The following is a 13,889-nucleotide window of genomic DNA, read 5'->3' on the forward strand; positions in this document are numbered from 1 at the left end:
GTTTTACATAGTCCTGCCATATGAAAAAAGATGGCACAAAGTTCTTTTACTGATACTATGGAAGATCAACTACAGAAAGTCAGATTTTTTTTCTCCTGAATTACTGCCCAGCCCTTGATTTAGGCTCAAAAGCTGCCTACGTATTTCTCTTCTCTAAAAGAATACTCTGAAATTCGGTTCATTGCCAAAGATCATTTCCAAAGATCATCATATGATTTACTACATTGACAGCATTTTGTAGAGCAAACCTTCTAAACTTTGGAATCTTGACTGGTTCAGGGAACTGATCATAACTGTCTGTCTGTGTATTCTTTCCACAAAAACATTTCTTCTGTTATCAACAAGTCTTGTAAGAGCTTTTTCTCAGATGTATAATGGCTCAAGCCTTCTTCCATTGGAAATATTCCAGGCTGACTTTAACAGTAGTAGGCACAACTCTTTCTGTGTAATGGGCGATATTTTGTCTGAAGTCTAAGCATCCAACAGAATGTGGTTCATGTTCAATGTGTGATACCTGTTCAAAACTGCTAATGTCTGAGGTAGAGTGAAACTGTTCCAGAATGCTTAATCTTTTTCAATTGCTTTTCACCTCAGTACATAAGCATTGTAGTTATTCTAAGCATCCTTGTTGCTAGAGGCTTAACCATCATTAGACATCCCAGAAATATGTGAAGTTATTGCCAGAATGTGTACTCTTAAAATGCAGCTTCTAGGCCGTACTACCAACACCTTTGAGGAATTTCCTTCAGGAGGAAGATACTTTCAAATGCCTATTCGTAGTGCTGCCTAGGAGAGGGAAAACTTCACTTTTTGTTCATTTACTGGTTTCTGAGTATGTTCAATGGAATGCACTGAAATCCTTCTGACCTCCTCAAGTCTACCCAGAGATAAAAAGATCTGCCTTATCTGTTGCTGCAGTGTTATTTTTCAGCATGAAAAATTCCAAATTAATACCAAATCAGAACAAACTTGTCATATTTACTCAAAAGCTTTGGACAAGGGAGAATCAAATGAGTGTCCTGTTTGAAGTGTCACTGCAAAAGACAGTAAATGTTCCATAGTTACAACTTCAGAAGTATTCATTTAAGAGATAATTCAAGAGTAAGATGTCAGTAAGATCTCTTTGAAAAGTTTTGAGCTGCCTGTAGTATTTGTAGAAATAAAAATGCAGCTCATATTTCCTGAGTGGTAGTCATTACCATAAAAGAAATTGGTAGCTAACTATTTATGCTATGCATAAGTTCCCTAAGACAATCTTGTAAATTACCAAAAGAGACAGTAGTTGGTGGGGGGATCATCGTAAGAGTAGGAATCTGTGGTGAAAAGCAAGTGAGAGATCTTCATAGGGTGTAGCCAGGACTTCAGTACTGGTGGTTGAGTGTGGTATCTAATTTGAGTAGGGGAAGTGGGAGTCATAGAATATCCTGAGAATCAGGATGAGTCAAAACAGGGCTTCCCAACATTGTGGATGCTACTGGCAGAATATGGAGTTGTTGCTGATGGTCAAGAAGGGGTAAGATAAACCCATTTCGTACCCTGCTCTCTACATACAGAAGTTATAGGACTTCTCAGAGAATGTACTGGGGAGAGAAAATAAGTATGGCAGTCTGTGCAAAGAAGTCATCAGTAAAGGCTCATGTTTCGTGTGAATTGAAACTTTGCTAGAGATATCAATTCTTTCTTTCATCTACAGGTCAGTACGTTGCTTAATGATTCCTAATATTTCTTAAAATATCTCACAGAAATTTAAGCTCCAAAATAAAGCTGCTTTCTTGTTTAGTAGTGTTTCTTGAGTGAAGCACATGGGGACTTGTATTCCAATTAGGTTTTGATTGCTGTTGGAAGTACTGACCTATGATGACCTGAACCAGAATGACTAATAATAATCATCTCAGTCACTGCTTTCTGAAGATCAGTATTCCCCAGTGCATGAATGGAATCTGTTAAATGTTTGCTTTAACAAGAGGAGGCTGGCCCTATTTGTCCAGCCAATAGGCTTTTCTTTTTTTTTCCTCCGCTGCCCTCCCCCCCACCCCCAGTATTCCTTTTTTAAGCCAAAATTATAATTGGGACAGGTTGAAAAGCTTCTCTGTTTTTCAAAGCTTTTTTCTGGCCTAATGATTATGGGGAGCTGGTTTAATTTAAGGAACAAAAAATTTTAAATGTGATTAATTGGAGAATGTTTTTAATTAAAAATGTCCTCTTTTAAAAATTTCTCTAGATATACTTAAATCCTGGAAGGGACTGCATGTAGAAGTGAAAAATCATACTTTAAAAATAAAAGAAGGGGAGATGAGGCAGGGAATGGTAGAAAAATGCCTTAAGATAATTAATGTTTTCTAGATAGTAATGAGTGGGGGTTGTTGGAGTGAGTTTACCTAAAATAAAATTTAAAAAAAAAAAAGAAACAAAAAAGTTTAAAATGAACTGTCAGAATCAAAGTTAAGGAGGTTGTGTATGTTTTGATTTTTTAATTTTTTTTAAATTAAAAATGTGTGGCTGAAATGGCTAATGCCTATAAACTGATCATCAAGTCTTCATCACAGGACCTTATTAAGAATCTTTTTGATCTTTCCTTTTTCTGTAGTCAGCTTGCTTTCATTGACCATTTTCTAATAGCTGGTACTCTGAACCTGCAGGTACTATTTTTATTAATTCTTTTTTGGTGGTGGGTTTTTTTGTTCCATCTTCTCTGAAATGATCCCTTCTCTACCTGCAGTGGACTGCTAAAATTCCTAGGAAATACACTGCAACTATCTGGATTACATCTTGACCTAGGAATGATGTGCTTCCTACCAATCTTATTTAGAACTTTTGTGAACACAGATATATGTAGAAATACACATTAAAATTATTTAGGTTATATTTAGTGTGTTTTTATATAAACATGAAACAACATAACTGTTCAGTTTTTCTGAATTATTATTCTAGGATCAAGACAACCTTTAATCCAACAATCTCAGCCTCCACCTTATTCATCACCTAGAGATGTTCCCCCAGACATATTGTTAGATTCTCCAGAAAGAAAGCAAAAGAAACAAAAGAAAATGAAGTTAGGCAAGGATGAAAAAGACCAGACTGAAAAAGCTGCAATGTATGATATCATTAGTTCTCCTTCCAAGGACTCCACTAAGCTTACATTAAGACTCTCTCGTGTAAGATCTTCGGATATGGACCAGCAGGATGATATGCTTTCTGGTTTGGAAAACAGCAGTGTGTCAGAGGGTGATATTCCTTTTAATGTGCAGTACCCAGGACAGACTTCTAAAACACCCGTTACTCCACAGGATGTTAACCGCCCACTAAACGCTGCTCAGTGTTTGCCGCAGCATGAACAGACAGCTTTCCTTCAGGCACAACAAGTGCCTGTTTTACAACAGAACACTTCAGTTGCTGCAAAACAACCTCAAACTCCTGTGGTACAGACACAGCAACAGGTTTCGCATCAAGGAACTATAACGTCATATGATGAAGTAGAATTGGATGCATTGGCTGAAATTGAGCGGATAGAACGTGAATCAGCTATTGAAAGGGAGCGATTTTCAAAAGAAGTGCAAGATAAAGGTAAAAGGATTGTGTGTGTGTATACACTATATATATTATATAAATATATATATATATGCATATAAACCCCATATATATATATATATAAAAACTTCCTGTCATTGTCACATAGTTCAGTTCTGTTTACTCAGTGTAGGCTCTTCTGCGACGTTCATCTCCATTCCCCTCCAACAATGAACTGTAATCTTTCATATACACATATTTTTAATATCTGGTATTCTTTATTTCGGGTCTTAATGGATGGAAAGGTGAATTTCTTATATTTCAAAATTCTTTTTAAGCTACTCTATTTTGAACCATGAGACTGAATGAAGTACAATTGATGTTGTTTATAGTTTCTAAAATCCCAGCAGTACCATAAGTCAAAATTTGTAATAAGTTTTGGTAGTTGAATTATTAATTAACTACCCATATTGCCTAACATAAGAAAATGCAGAAAAACTCTTCTTATCCCATTTCTATTAATATCCCCTTTTGAGCCTAATGTGAAGGAGGTGTTAGATCAAAATCATATCTATTCTTTCAAAGGCAGTGTAATGATTGGGTAATATATACTACGGTGTTGTCTCTCATGTTTGTTCAACTGGTTATTCATTATTATGTAGGCATTACAAGCTGTAGCGAACTGCCATATATCTATATGGTCTCTAGCACAGAACCAGATGAGCCTCTGAAATGTTTTCACTTCAGTAGCTGTACTGGTTGTCTTAACTGATTTAATTGGGGGGGGGGGTTTGTTTTGTTTTGTTTTTCCTGTTGTTAACTGGTTTGAAGGTATGAGTCTTCAGAAATCTCAAAAGTAGATGCAAAGCCCACATGTAAGTCTTGAAGATAAGATGTATTTTATAAATTAGATAGGATAGGTTAACATAAGTATTTTTCAGAAGCTTCCTCTGCACTGTGTTTAACTTCTGAGAAAAAAATCTTTCATAATGTAATGCTAATTTATTAGATACTCCCAAGAAAAATCTTGCAGAGTGGAAAATGGCGCAAATTCTGATTTTGGAAGTTCAGAAGTAAAAATGGTCAAGTTTGGACATACTTGAATGGACACAACTGAATTTACATACAGCTTGGGTTTTTAACCAGCAGAGAGAGAACAATTTTTCTCCCTAGTCAAAGAATTTTTTTCCATTTTTAAAGGTGCTGGGGCAGGGGAGGGTGGGGGGAGGAGAGAGTGAGTGTTCATGTGTGCATTTGTTTGTAAATGTGGTTGTTGCAATTACTGAAAGGTTTAAATTCTTAGATGTTTCTTATTTGGTAACTAAATCAAGTCTTTTTAGGAAATATTGTTGTTTGGGAATATACGGAGAAAACGTGTGCTTACCTCAGAAGAGATCTCTAATGTTTTTAATTTAATGAAATGGGGAATTTGTTACTTTGCTTAAATCTTTTCTACTAATTTTAAGTGTATTGATGGAGAGCTTGTGGTTTGTCTTCTAATACTCCAAAAGCTACTTTTGAATCCACACACTTGAAGTAGAATCTCCAGCACTTTTTAGCTGAGAAGCATCTGGAAAAATGGACTGTATTTTTGATGGTGCACAGCAGCCTCCAAACACTTAGAGCAAGACTAAAACACACTTTCTCTTCTGTTCTAGCTTTCAGGAAACGTTGAGCATTACTTGTAAAGTTTGTTTACCATAATTACACAGCCACAGGCAGACTCTGCTTTGTTTCTTTTGCGGAAAGGAGTGATTTTTATAAAACGTGATCTCTCCCCTTCACCACTGGTCAATAACCATCTTCCCAAATAAGGATTCCAATCTTACTCTTCCCTTCTACCTGCATCCTTTGGCAGGTCTCAGTTCTTCCCGAGTTCCTGCAATTGCTATGAATCAGGTACAAGAGTTGCTGCCTTATGTTGGGACAAATGATCACCATTTATTCACTGGTGGTAGGTTGTCCCTATGCTAGACAGCAGCTCTTTTCACTTTGGCTGCTGAGGTTTCAGCCATGAATGAATAGTATTAAGTAGAAGGATTTTTAGCAGTCTTGGGACAGATTTCCTGAAAAGCTGTTACCTTAGAGAAATATGGTTCTCATTTTTTGGTAATGCTTTTGCGGTTTCTTGTAAGTTTGTGCTATGTGTACAAGTTGATACACTCCACGATTGTTCTAGTTAGAGCTGTTTGGTTTGGTGTGACTGCAGGAGGGAGCTTCCTCTATTGTTCCTATGGGAATATGTCTGTTAGAAATATATCCAATAAGCCCTAAATATGTCATTCATTTTTGTGAAGTTGCTTACTGTATTTATGCAAAAGCCTGTTATTTGTGCTTTTTAGTACATATACTATAACTTCAGATCATATTATGTCAAGAAAAAAGTGTGATTGTAGCAAGTACACAGTCTAATTAGAACAGGAATGCATAGTGCTAGCTGATGCTTTACAATACAAAGTGTCCCTGTAGAGAACTTACACAAGATGCTAGCACATGCTAAAATCTGCGAGAAGGCGTTTTTGCTGCTTTTGTAATCAAGACATGGGAATACATATTACTGTCACAGTACACTTTCTGTGTCGGCACATGTTGTTGTCTTCCATAAATTACCTTGAGTAGAACTGTACTCGCAAGTTTTGACAGAACGTTAGTGGTCTCTTCTGTCCTTTTTTCTTAGACATGAAATCTCTATAGTACTATGCTTTATCAAAGGTTTTCAGATGCCTTCTTTTTAACAGTAAGTCTTTGGTTGGATATGATGTGTTCTTTCTGAGGTTTGGAACCAGTAGTGTGGTGGAACTGTTTATTCCAGAGGAGAAAGATTTTGGGGGTTGGTTCTTGCTAAAAATTATACAAGTGCTACACTTGCCGAAGGCAATGCTGAGGTCCTTGTTTGTGTTTGGTACAGGTGGGAAACAGGGATTTGAGCCCTTTGGTAATTACAGTACTTTCTGTAATATATCGTTAATTCTAACAAAACTGTTAAAATATTTCGCTTCTATCAAAGTGTCTCAAAGTGGGAGACAGCTTCTGTTTCAGAGGTGGAACTAACACAAGGTTTTGCCAAAGTGCCTTCTTTGAAAAGGCGCATATCTTTCTCGAGCCTCATTGTCATGCTTTTGCTTTCTGAAAAAGGAATTCCTAGTGCAAAAATCACTAATGCGAAATCTGGCAGATTTGACCTAATGTATGTCAGATATGCATAAGAAGTGATTTTATAATATAGACCTTTTGCCTCATATCCGAGTGCTTTTCAGAGCTGTGTTTTTATAATTCTATCCTTTTAGTCTATTTGGATCTTGGATTAAGTGGGTAATGTGGTCTTTCCATCATGATAGAGAGGTGTGAAGTGAAAAGGTTGGTTTCGTCCCTGTTCTCTATGAGGAAGGACAAGAGTCCTTCTCCTCTTACTACTTTTTTCATCAAAGAAGTCTCTCTGTATTGATTAATTTTGCAAATAGTTTGTCTGTATCTGTTAACGAAAGGAATAGCTGGAGATTTTGGAGATGAAGGCACTTGGCAGCAAAAGTTACATCTATTATGTTTAATAGTCTCAGAACAAATAAATCAGTCCATGGAACATGACATACCTGAGGTCTTCAGTTCCCATTACCCCACTCAAAATGGCCTCTCTTACCTTCATCAGATACAAGTTGTCAATCAGTACTAGATCATATCTTCTCTTTTGAAAGGTTGTACAGTATTACAGATAGATCCAGCTATTATTTATCAAGACTCGGATTACCTGAGTTGGAAAAAAAAGTGATTTGGAAGGGCTAATACAGAAAGGGATTATCTTTTTCCACAGCAATTTGACAAGTGAACCATCCTCTGCTTAGGTGCATTGTGATATTTTGATGATATAATTTCTTTAGAAAGGTAGTGAAGCTTCACACACACTTTCTTCTCTTCTAATCACCATCAGTAGTTACATTTCCTATACTTTTTGGTGCTGTTGAATACTTTTGAAACAAGTAGAGGTCCATATTGTGAACCTATTTTGTTCACTTAACTGGAGTTGTGCTTTGCTCACATTCTGAAGTTGACTACTCCAAGAAAGTGCAGGAAATCATGTTGAGTTTTAGAAAATTATGTCCCAGGAATTTCTGTTCTTCTCAGGAATCTTTTTTCCCTTGGGGCGGGGGTGGGAATGTTGAGGGAGAAACCGCATTTTGGTAACCTCAGTGCTATGCATTAATTCGTGCTTTACCACGGTTCAGATGCAAGTGGGTTATTTTTGTGTGTAGTCAAGTAGTTCAAAGCTAGTCAGTCACTTTCAGTCTAAGCCTTTCCTAGAACATTACATTAAGTTCTTCTTGTTCTTCAAGACTTAGACCTGCTACTGAATTAATTTTCAGGTTCAAGGTTTATACCTCAAGGTCTTTCATGCTTTTCTAAAAAAACCCAAATACTGTGAATCAAAAATATTTAAGATATTAATGTTAAAAGGAGCTCTGAGTCTTCTAGGAAGGGGAGAAGGGAAGATAACCATGAAAATTACTCAAAAAACCAGAGAGTAACCCATCTTTCTTCAGAAACTCTTTTTCAAATTGCTTTAGTTGTTTATTTTATACAGATTTGCTAAATTTTAATTTAAGCTCTTCCATACATGGTATTGTGTGTTCACTGTTAGATTTTAGGCTGCTTCAAAGACACTTTTATATAATGCACCTGTCTGAACAAACTAAGGAGTTCTGCTTTTACTTGTAAAAGGCACTGTTTTCTGGAGTTTGTGAGAAGAGTAATGAAATCATTAATCACTAACCATTTCGTCGAGAGGCTAATATTTTTTTTAAACTTAAAAGCATTAGAGGCATTTTTAAAATGAGACAAACCTACTCGTATCTGTGTTTTTTTCCCTATATATTTTACCTCTGAGGATCCATTTTACCCACTTCTTTGGAATCTTACTGTGGATTCTTTGAATTAGGAAGAAGTGAAGCTGTAATAACTTTATTTCCAATAATTGGATCAGTTAGGGGGCATTTGGATGCCTGCTGTGGGCCCTTCTTTTTTTAGTTCGTTCCAAGCCCATAGCAGCAGAGACACACAACCCAAGAGTGTGAATCTGCCGGAGCAAAACTCTCAAAACTACAGGTATAGGTAAGTAACCTTTTTCTCTTACCTTTTAAGTTCTTGTCCAGCTCCTCTCCCTTTCTCCCCATTACCTGTCTCCCCCACAAAAGTTCCCCAAAGAAGAAACTAATAGAAGAACACTATTAAGAATGAATAGTTCGTTTACATCTAATTTTATGTAGCCAATTCATGAAATGACAGAATGTGTAATTATAATCAGTATATTAGCATTCATTTCCAAAAATACGTTATAGGAGTTTTATTTCCTTAAAAATTGAGCTACAAGTGTAGTCATTTGCATAGTAATCTTGCAGAAGATTACAATCACTAATGCCAGAAGTAGTGAGACAGGGTAAAATATAAATGATTGTGTGTATACATAGTACGACAATGTGAAGATTAGGTATCATGTATTTTGTTTATACAAGCTTTCATTAGGTCTGCAGTTCATAGTGTGATGTAATGGATGAAACTCATATAGCTTTCCCAAGATAAAAGCAGCTTTGCAGCCTCTAGTTCCTGTAGATGAGAGATTTTTTTTGTGAATGTGTTCAGATGTGTTTTAAGAAAAGTAAGGGGAAGAAATTCCTCTTCTATGTAGAGAAATTGCAGTGAAGTGTTGCAATGTTTCCTTCTATCTAGGAAAAACTACTTTCTCTTATGTTTCTTTTTAGAAAGAATGAAATACTGATTGAATGAAAAACATGCTTAAAAAAAAAGTAGAGGCAAATTTTTTTAATGGTGTTTATTTTGGTGCTCTTCTGTAGCATGGAATCAAATTCCCCTGTTTATCCCAGGTTGTTTTTTACATAAGGTAGCGCAGAAACCTGCTCTTGTAAGCAGGTCTAGAAAATAACTAACACCTAGCAGTTTGGCAAGAAGTCTATTTTTTTTTTTATCTGTAGCATAAACTAAGATCAGAAAATTAAATACAGCTTGCATGTAGCATATGCCCTTGATTGTACCTGTTAGATGGATGGGAAGATTTATAATATTACTTACCCAGTAATGACTTTATTTTGTTGCAGGGCAGTCACTTCTCTATAATCTCTTGTTAAAGAAATGGCATGTATAAATAATAAACATTTTTAAGAGTTTAAGCCCAGCATTTCTATAGTTCATAGTCACTAAGTTCACTGTGACATCAACCTAAGAAGATGCAGACTTTTTTCATTATCATGCAGTATAAATGTTATTGGATCTAGTTAATTGAAGATACTTTTGAGTGCAAGGTATGGTGTCAGAATAAAGTCAGCATTTGGAAGGGAGATTTCTAAGCCATTGCTTATTTCTAAAGTTTGCAGTTTATACAAACAAACCTAAAACCTAATTGGATATGTTAATCTGTAAGTGATACATAAAATAAGTAGTTTTCATCAAGTCTGCTGTTAGTGTGTTGCATTTTTCTTGTGAAATTAGGTGCTGTATTGTGTATTTCAAAGTAATTGCACTTCAGGTTTTGCTCAGATATTTTAACAATTGAGTTTACGAAACTATAATTCTTCACAAGGCAATCACATGGATTAAAACCCAGCATTTGTGTCCAAAAATCTATCTCATAAATAAATTAAAATCATATTGTTCGTAAAAGCAGTATTAGATTCAGCGAGGTTAAGTTACAGCTTCCAATCTTTAAACAAGTGTGGATGCTTGGTTATACTTTTCTGTAGTTCAATTCTCGTTATTTTCTAGTGTGATTTTTTTATTTTTGTATTACTATAGTTGATAGGGAATAATTAGGTACCAGACATACTTGAGCAGAAAAATTCATAAGATCATATTTCATTCTCCAGTTATACTGATTACATTCTTGTTATATTTAATAAAACAAGCAAAACTTTGAAGATTCTGAAGTCTGCTACACCCTAAGGCGTGTCAGAGACTCCTGTAGTCTTTTTGCGTTTTGTCCTGAATGAGTTAGGACATCCCTCCTGATGGGGTTTCCTTTTTGCACAGTGACCAGAAGTTTGATAGTCTTCTAATGGATTGCTAAAAGTTAGCAGCTGTTTCTGTTCAAATTCTCAGAAATCTCTTGCCCTGCAGCAGCTGGAAGCCTTCTGGTCTCTACTTTGGAGACTTTGGAATTACATTGTGTTCTATAAAGCTTCCTATACCAGATTCATGAGTGTACTTTCTTAGTTTCTTCTGTAGGGGAGCAAGCAGTAAGAATAAAATTTTTGACCTGTGTTTGCTGAGTCTCTCCTTCAAGAGGAGGAGCAGTACTGTGGGAATCTCTTCTACTGATTGGAAGAGTTCTCTTTGGTTGTTCAATTCTTTGTTTATTGGAATGTGGCTTTGGGGGGAGACCAGGTGAGAGCAAACTCTCATGGTCCATAATGCTGAATGTTCATGAAGGATTAGAAAGATAAGAATGGATATTTGCCCTCACTCCATTGACAGGTCATCCATCAGTACCATTAAAGTAATTTTAAACCTTCCTTGTATCCAGATTAGATTGATTAGGTTAGATTCTTGTCATCTACAGAATACTGTTTGTTGGCGGGGCAGGGCGCTTGGACAACTTTGAAGAGATCTGTGAAAAATAACTAAGAAAAGAAAACAGTTATCAGTAAACAAAGGTGTATTATTTAGACTTATAGTTACGTGTTGCCTGTTAAAATTCCTGATCTTGATGGTTAGCTTAAATAAGTTAAGCTTGTAATTGCCCTCTAGCTGACTTGTCTCTGATGTTGTTAAAAAACAGAAGGTTTGCCAATAAGTAATAATTGCTTAGGACTGGTATATCTGGTTTAAATTTATTCATTGCTGATTTAAATAATTCAAATAAGTGGTATTTGAAGTGAGTGGAGGCATATCCCAGTAATCTCTGAAGAGTGTTAGAGCTTTAAAATATACAACTCTTAATTGTTACACTTCAAAAAAAGAAAGTTTGTATTGGAGTCATCAAAATGGTTCATCCAGAATTTGGCATTAGAGGATCAATCTTCTTTGTGGTTCTGAAGAGGAGTACATTCACATCTAACCATCTTGGATATGAAGTGTCCAACTGAATTCCTTACAAGATGTAAATGGGGAAGTGATAATTTATCTGTTGTGTCTTCAAGATCCTTCAAGATCATTCAGAAATCTCTGGGTTTTGGAGTCTACCAAACAGTATTAACAGAGTAGAGTGGAGTGTTATCATTCTGCTAAAATGAAGCTTAGCAACCATGCGCATCGTTATTATTTAGACTTGTTACCTTTTCACAGATATTTACAAAAGGCCCATTTCAGTTTGCTAGGACAAGCAGTTCTAGAAGTTTTTAGGTTATCATTCTATTTACTCATTTGTTGAAAGAGTTTAATCTGGGACTTAGGGCAATCATCAGGTTTGCAAAAAAGCAGTAACATAGGAGACTTCAGCACTAATGGTGTTCTGGCTGCTCTTTGGAAAGATTTCAGGTTAAATGGAAGAATGGAGATACAGCTACCCTCATCCAGTTGCTGTCCGTAACACTTGCTCAGCTTCCAAGCATATCCGTTTTCAGGATGGATATTCATCAAATCATGATTGACTTGCAGTTTCAGCAGAAATGTATTCAAAGGTATCTGTGGTTATTCCAGTGCAATGTTTCTTGCACAAAGGTTCCATAGTAATTAATTAATTTCTAAAGCTGAAAGTACTCATCATTTTGACAGACAGATATTTCCAAAGATGAAGGCCACAACCTGTCTCCAGGAATACTGTTCATAAGAGGACAGGTGAGAGATAACTGCCTGGAAATCCAGCTAATGTTTTTTCCACTTCAAATTTGTGGTTCCTGTAATGTTTTGTTTCTTGCACCACAGTGACCCATTCAATTTGACAGAACATCTCTACTATTTTTTAGAATAAGGTAGCTTATGATCTTGCTTTGAGTACCATGGTACTGCCTTTTGGTGAGCACATTGCAGTGTAAAGAGAACATCCATGCGAATTTGCGAAGCCAAAATGATGTATACATAAGAGAATAAACTGGGATCAGACTGTGCTCTGAACTGTCATAAATTTGTTCAAGTATTTGAACAAAGTGTAGATATATTTTGGATGTTTCTACATTCAGGGGCGGGGCTGGGGGGAAGTGAATAATATTTCTAAAAAGAAAAGAATCTGAAGAAACGACAGACTTGGATACCTTATCTCTAATATAGTCAGAAAGCTCTTCTGTGGCTTACTACAAATTCGTTTTATTGTAAAAACTGTTACAAAGAGTGAAGCAAAAAGATCCTGATCATACTTTATTGGTCTCAAGAGAAGTCTACATGGTCAGAACTGTGGCAAGCTTTGAATCCAGGTCTGCAGTATTTGAAAGAAAAGCATTAGCCTGATATTTTGTCAAAGTCTTATATCCTGATAATAACCAAAGTTCTACTATCTGTGGAATGAAGTGGATGAAGCCTGCATACTGATGCCTTGAAGGATACAAAGTATAGTTGAATGGATATTGTAAAAGTTCCTAAACTCATCTGTTGGTCAAAACCCTTAAGGGGTCTCAGGACTCATGACTTAACAAAGTAGATGTGTGCAAACTTGCATATGTTTGGTTGTAAAAGAGAAGATATGAAGACATCTGTTTTCAGAGGGTCATTTCTCTCTCCTGGCCTCTGATTCTCCATTGATTACTTTCATACAGTTCAAAGTGAGTTCAAGATTTCATAAAGCCCTTGAAGCCCAATGGTGTATTTCAGCTTTCAGATTTCTGCAGCTCTCATGGCAACTTAAAAAGTTTTTGTGCTCATCCAGTGGAGTTTTTTCATTATGCTCAATGAAGATAGTGGTACTATATACTCATCCTACCTTTTGTGCCCTTGTTCAACCTGATATTTTCATATATTTGGGCCAGCTTTTTTTGTCCTAGATCCAGAAATCTCATAGAGGCAAACCAGTAATGATCAAGTCTAGTTTTGAGGATCGCCATCAAGCTGCACTGGAAATATGAAGAAATCTGTGACTAATCTGTAACTCTGTCTGCAATCACCTTGCCATTTAGGAGAAGAAAACATTGAAGGTGTCCCTTTCTTCTCAGATAAGATGCCAACAGGTTGTGGTTATAATAACTTACTAAAACATCAGTATTCAGTTGTCAAGAGAAATGAAGAAGGTGCATCAGAAGAGCTTTGTATTTAGAGGGAATATGTATGCCAAGTTGTGATGTGAGCATCCACTTATATGTTCTCAACTTACAATTTGACGTTTTGGATGATGAAGAGCAACAGCAATTTGAGCCTGGTCAGTTACAGAAGTTCAAGCAAGAAAATTGGTCCTACTTGAATTATTTTGGTTGTTTAATCTTGGAGCCTTCAGCATGAGGGCTCTGAAAGGTGAG

The 13,889-nt window shown here is 36.2% G+C and overlaps 1 protein-coding gene across 5 annotated transcripts in view; it reads left to right on the top strand.

The window, feature by feature from the left end:
* Positions 1 to 13,889, top strand: part of NIPBL (NIPBL cohesin loading factor) — a 171,993-nt gene that overhangs the window by 91,351 nt on the left and 66,753 nt on the right. For 3 of the 5 annotated variants that reach the window (XM_069776865.1, XM_069776870.1, XM_069776867.1), the window contains exon 9: positions 2,932 to 3,564. The exons of 1 other annotated variant lie outside the window; for it this stretch is intronic. In XM_069776865.1, the coding sequence (XP_069632966.1) occupies positions 2,932 to 3,564 (633 nt within the window). Of the gene's footprint in view, positions 1 to 2,931; positions 3,565 to 13,640; positions 13,885 to 13,889 lie in introns of those variants that run through there. One more of the 5 variants, XM_069776869.1, reaches the window with a different exon arrangement.

This window comes from Haliaeetus albicilla, chromosome Z, assembly GCF_947461875.1.
Source record: "Haliaeetus albicilla chromosome Z, bHalAlb1.1, whole genome shotgun sequence".
Taxonomy (NCBI): Eukaryota; Metazoa; Chordata; class Aves; order Accipitriformes; family Accipitridae; genus Haliaeetus; species Haliaeetus albicilla.